The following is a 6,000-nucleotide window of genomic DNA, read 5'->3' as shown; positions in this document are numbered from 1 at the left end:
TGCGGTTCCTCTTCTGCCAGTGCCTGCCTTGCTGCTGAGGTGGCATTTGTGACACTAACACAACAGGAGCACAGTGCCACTGCAAGATCTGCTTTCACTCCCCATTTAACAGTGATTGGACAATACAAACACAAGCTGTTTAACATCCAGAGGCCATGCTTTAGCACTGAGAATCAGTGTAAATTAACCCACTATAGAAACTAATTTACCAGCCCCAAGAACAGCCAGAAATTGCACTGGAACCTGCTTCACATGGTCACTCCAGTTTTTCCTTTTGCAAAACTGGGGGCTCAGCAGAAGGTGCAGAGGGGGCTACAACCACCATTCTTCTCTGGAGAGGGCAGAAATCGGGGTTAACCTCTCTATGCATTATCTATTCAACTAGGAGAGTCTCTGTTCACTCTGCATCTATCCTACCATTTAAAATCCCAGTTTAGCTTTTTTCTGCTTGCCTCACCCATTTAAAAAAAAGAAAAAAGCTAACTCTACCCCAGAATTATCAACGCTCGACTAAGTGCCAGGCCTGGAGTTAGCAGAAGCTAGTGGACTCTTGATTCAGAGCCTAGGAGTATCAGAGGAACAATTGAGGCTGGAGAACAAGAAGCAGTGGTTGGGTGCAAGAAGCAGAAAGGCTGAGTGTTCAAACAATGCAAAGACAATCCAGAATTTAGCTTCTTTTTTTTTTTTTTTTTTTTTTTTAAAGGGTTATGGTCAAGTTGAGTTATGGTCAAGTGACATTTAAAGATGGGATCAGAGGGCAGTGCTAGCATCCAAATTAAACACAGACACACACAAGGGCTTAGTCTGATTTCCTTGAACTGTCTCCTCCCTACGTAAGTGTCATAGAGTTTGTTATATTTGTACTGAGATTACAAGCATAACTCTCATATAGCAGGTAGCAGCAGAGATGTGAAATGCTGCAAGTGGAATTTTCCAGCATTAATAGAACTATATTAACTTGTGTTCGGAAGCTTGCACCTAATTCACCCAGTCTCTAAAATTCTGACCCATAGCCTTCCCCAGATGTGCCAGTTGTCTCTGCAGTACAAATGGTGACAACGCTAAAAACAAGTTGGAACTAGACATGCAAAGACAAGGGACCCAGCCCCGGCTTCGCAATCTACACAATCAGCAGACAAAAGATGGAAGGTTGAAGGACATCAAGTAGCAACAGAGCAGTGCTGGTGCTGCAAGGTTAGTTCTGTGTTTTAACACTAAGATTTACAGGCCAAATAAAGTGTTTACAGGACTTAGCAGAGGCACTGAAAATTCAGGTTGGAGGGAGCTCCTCAGAACAGGAGGCTGCGTGGAAGAAAGAAAAAGCAAGATGGGGCTGTTTAGTTACTTGCAGTGAGGTAGGTAGAAGCCAAGTTATGCAGGGGTTTGAAGGTAAGAACAAGGAGCTTAAATGTGACACAGAGGTTCAGGGGAAGCCAGTGAATGGGTTTGGAGAGGATCTGGGCATAGTGGGAGTGGCTGATGTAGGAGTAGATTTGTGGTATATTTTGGACGTGTTGATGAAGTGTCACGCAAGCCTACAAGTTCAAACTAGTTTAGTTTGCACTCTGAACCAAATATGAACCCAGCTCTGTGAAGGTGATAACACAGTTCATTAGCTCCCTAAGACCTGCCCCTGAAGCACTTTCTTGAATAAAGCAGCTAGCTCACATAGCAATTTGCAACCAATTGGAGTTTAATCCTCTATCACTGCTCAAACCAGCACAAAGCTGATTCCAGAGGAATTATGCAGTGAAGGATTTTTTCATAGATCAGATCCTTGATATGGGGAGGTAACACTACCTGGACTTGTATGAGGACACATGGGAAATTAAAAGGATACTCCAGAGAACAGTGCAATATATATATTGCCACTGTTTTTATATATATTTTATATATAACTGAATGCCAAATCTCAGAGGAGTTAGTCCCACCCTCTTCTTTGAGATGGATATATTCTTCTGTTAGACATTTATGTACTTTGACCTCACCTCTTAAATTGAGAGCTTGAATATGTTTACATGCTACATTTAGGATTTAAGATTACTTTGCAGCCTGTTAATCTTGAAACTTAACCCATCTTTAATTCTAGACTAAAGCAGATCACTGATTTAACGTGCTAGTGCTCCGTAATGCATCAATTCCTGCTTATAGTCATGCACATGTAAGAGACAGAAGAGGGTTTTGGAGACTCATAATGGTACATTGAGTCTTTCAACTGTAGATTACCAGTTCAACTCGAGATCAGTCTGGTATGGACCTAAAGCTACTGACAGGTTTCAGAGTAGCAGCCGTGTTAGTCTGTATTCGCAAAAAGAAAAGGAATACTTGTGGCACCTTAGAGACTAACCAATTTATTTGAGCATAAGCTTTTGTGAGCTACAGCTCACTTCATCGGATTGTTAAACCCTGGATTTGTGCTGGAAATGGCCCACCTTGATTATCATACACATTGTAAGGAGAGTGATCACTTTAGATAAGCTATTACCAGCAGGAGAGTGGGGTGGGGAGAGAAAACCTTTTGAAGTGATAAACACCCATTTTTTCATGGTCTGTGTGTATAAAACATCCTCACTGCATTTTCCACTTTATGCATCCGATGAAGTGAGCTGTAGCTCACGAAAGCTTATGCTCAAATAAATTTATTAGTCTCTAAGGTGCCACACGTACTCCTTTTCTTAAAGCTACTGAGGTTCTTCAGTAGCCTATGAAATTAATTGAATGGTCTCAGTCCAGATCCTACATCAATCCAATCATATCACTTATATTAAGGGCTAAAAGGGCATGAAGAGCGCATTATGCTTTCACTTCTAGGCAGTACCTAAAGATCCTGGTTGAGGCACAGGGCAAAAAGTGTGGGTAAGGGTGCACTGACGCTCTACCCACAAGGATTTCTTTTCCAGGGCTGTCAATATGGCAACTTTCATGAGAACCCAATTCACATGGAAAAATTTGTAAGAAAAAAAAAAAATGGAGACAGGCTTATGTTTCTAATCCAAATGTACTTCTCTTTATTCAAACCAGGGGTAATCACTGGTTAGTGCAAAATGCACCTAAACCTTTTGCCTGAGGGAAATCTACATCTTAACAAGGCCTCCGTTAACCCCTAATGAAATCCACAGAGGATTTTAAAGAGTTTGAAGCACAGATCTAAATGCTGTACTTCATAAGTGACTCTGTGCATCAACAAGTCTGCACCTGCATTGTTACCAGTTCTATACTGTCAGGTAACAAAAGCAAAATACACTCAGTAGATTTCTTCTTCTAACTCCCAGAGTTTCTGGACCAACTGCCCCACCACTATGTTTGAAGTAAAGGGGTTGAAACTGACCATCACTTCCAACATTGCTAACGGAAACCCTGTTTTAAATTAAAAAATAAGCCAGCATACATAGTAGAAAATTTCTCTTAAAAATTTCACAATCTGTAAATGTATATATTTTTCTTTAAACATAAAAGTTTACAATATACGGTAAAACAAAGGCTCAGGAAAAATAATTTCAAAAAAAGAAACCTGAAGTTTTGAATTAAAGCTGAAGACATTTTTAAAACCCTGTAGTTTGAACCAGTGACATTTTCTTTATTTGTGCTGATGGGTTAGAGAAAGGAATATATTTAAAACCTGCAGTCCAAACACCCACAGCGTTGCCTTCAAAAGCCATCCCCTCTCCCATTCCCCTCCCCCAATGTTGTTAGATTTTTCCTCCATCAAGTATGTGATTGTCACAAGTTCAGAAGTCTGGGATTCCCGGCTTCAGCTGCTACCAGATATCCCACTGTGGACAGGATTCCCTGATTGCCAGCATGTGCTAGCGTCTGTAGGGGTGAAATCCTTGCACATTATGGTTCTGTCCTCGTCCAAAACCACTTCCTCCTGCAGGTGGGCCACTTGATGGTGGCACTGAGGGGCCTCCATAGGAGGGGGGCTGCTGGCTAGGGTCGGAGAAACCTTGTCCAAAACCACTCAAGTCTTGTCCATAACCTGGGAAGAAGAGGAAAAGTCTGCAGTAAGCTTCTATTACAGTCCACAAGCTCAAAGATAGAGGCGCAGCACCAACTGAAAACTGATGCCACACATACCAATGCACAGCCCTATGAACACACAGTGATGTGCTGATCTAACACCCAGATGATAGTTGCTTTTACATTTGACCAAGTTATTTGGATTTACATGTAGAAAATACAGGTAATGATAAAAGGCAGAGAGGAGGGGGGACTGAATGCCTAATTGGAGATAGTGCTTTTCACTCCCTATCAAATCTTACCCAGGCTGGTGGTGACCAAAATGTCATGCTACTGCTGTTCAGAGGCTTATGTAAAGTGGGTTGGTAGTATCTATTAGTCCATAATGGATAAGTGTTCATATTAGCAAAACTAGCATTCTGTCAGTTTCAGCAGAGGTAGAGAAAATTAATGGGGAAACATCTGTCTGAAAAGCTGATAGTTACTATAGCTGATGTTTCTAACTGAAAGGAGTTAGTGAAAGATTGTGATTTTCAGTTTATTTTGTGTTCAGCCAATTTTAGTTTCCTGTGTATAGTCAAGTTTTCCTTTGCTGAAAAGAACCCTATAAGATAACCCTAGGAAATTGCTTTAAAAAGGAGTTTTAAATACTAGGCTCTGAATGTATTGTTTTTAAGACGACGGTTGCATCAGAAACTGGAATTTTCTGAAATTGTGAATTAAAAAACCCAAGTTGACAGTGTCCCTTTCAAAGGATGTGGTGACTGGATTCCCATAAACTTCCATCAAATCCACAGGCCAGAATCAGGAAGCTTGTTATTGCTTCTACTGCCCACATTATGTGGTTAAAAAGGGACTTCAGCTAATTGCCATCCAGATCCAACACCCTACCCTGCCGTTAACTCGTTGCACAGAACCAGCTGAAATAAGCAAATGGTGTGGCAAGTTTCTTCTCAAAGACAGCTCAAAAGAATAGCAAAAGCCATTTTATCATCAGCTTCCCACATAACTTAAGCAGGCAGACTATATTTCCAATGTAGCAAAAACACAGAAGCAACAGATAAATAGTTATATTGGAATAGCCATCCCTTCTGTGCACCCTTGCTACTCATGCTAACACAACCACTGAGTTAGTCTAAACTGTTTCACCAGACTTACTCATTTTAAAACTAAAAGTGAGCTGTCCCTCCGTGAACTTTATGCTCATTTATTCTGTAAATCAGTATCTTTCTGACTATGTAACAACTAGCTTCCTTTCTCTGAAGAGATCATACAGGTAACTACGGAATCAGGAGACTTCTACCTCCTACCAAATCTTCCTCCAGCCTTGTCAATGAGATTGTAACCTCCATTCTGCAACATAATCTGGAGCAGAGGTCAGAGATTTTGGAGCAACAGGTTTAGAGTAAGCAGGATGACAGAGGAGACAGAGACCACCTTTCAATTTGGAGGAAAAAACTAAATTCCTGGAAGGCAAATGGATGTGTATTAACAGTAACTTACTAAAAGAAGTTAAGAAATCTAACAATCTTTCTAGTGATTAAAATACAACTGTCACTCACTACAATGGCATCAACGTGAAATTCCACTATGCAAGACAGCCCTGTTAAGAATCCTGTAATTACTCAGTGGATCTCTGTGAATCAAATTTTTTTCTGCACAGGGTTAAAGCAGGTTTAACTTTGCTAATCCAAAGCAACAGTCTCTTGGCATCTCTTCAGTATTTCAATTTCAAGCTCTGCCTGTCTCACAGGACTTACTACCACTAATGAACCCAACAGTACTACCATGGGCTTCCCCGTTTGAAGATTTCTCAAGCTGCTAATTCAGCCATTTTTGACACAAAGATCAGTAGGCAATCTTAAACGCATTAATTTAATGCCAAGGGTTGGGGTTCGGAGTGAAGATAATCACGTTACTCTCAGCAGCACTGTGGCTTGCAGTGAAGAGTTAAGAAAACCAGAGCTCTGCTGGTTTGTTGGCCACAAAGGAATCCAGCAGTCAAACCAACAGCTGTTTTTTTTTGGGGCACTGTTCTCT

General features: G+C 41.0%; 1 protein-coding gene across 4 annotated transcripts in view; it reads right to left on the bottom strand.

Annotated features, from left to right (window-relative positions):
- Positions 1 to 2,974: 2,974 nt before the first annotated feature.
- The window catches only part of DAZAP1 (DAZ associated protein 1), a 35,458-nt gene continuing 32,432 nt past the window's right edge, over positions 2,975 to 6,000 (bottom strand). For 2 of the 4 annotated variants that reach the window (XM_074939324.1, XM_074939325.1), the window contains exon 12: positions 2,976 to 3,979. In XM_074939324.1, the coding sequence (XP_074795425.1) occupies positions 3,807 to 3,979 (173 nt within the window). In that variant the 3' untranslated portion in view covers positions 2,976 to 3,806. Of the gene's footprint in view, positions 3,980 to 6,000 lie in introns of all 4 variants that reach the window. The other 2 variants (XM_074939327.1, XM_074939326.1) reach the window with 2 other exon arrangements.

Source organism: Natator depressus, chromosome 25, assembly GCF_965152275.1.
Source record: "Natator depressus isolate rNatDep1 chromosome 25, rNatDep2.hap1, whole genome shotgun sequence".
NCBI classification, from domain to species: domain Eukaryota; kingdom Metazoa; phylum Chordata; order Testudines; family Cheloniidae; genus Natator; species Natator depressus.
Note: the sequence above shows the minus strand (reverse complement) of the source record. Positions and strands in the feature narration are given on the sequence as shown.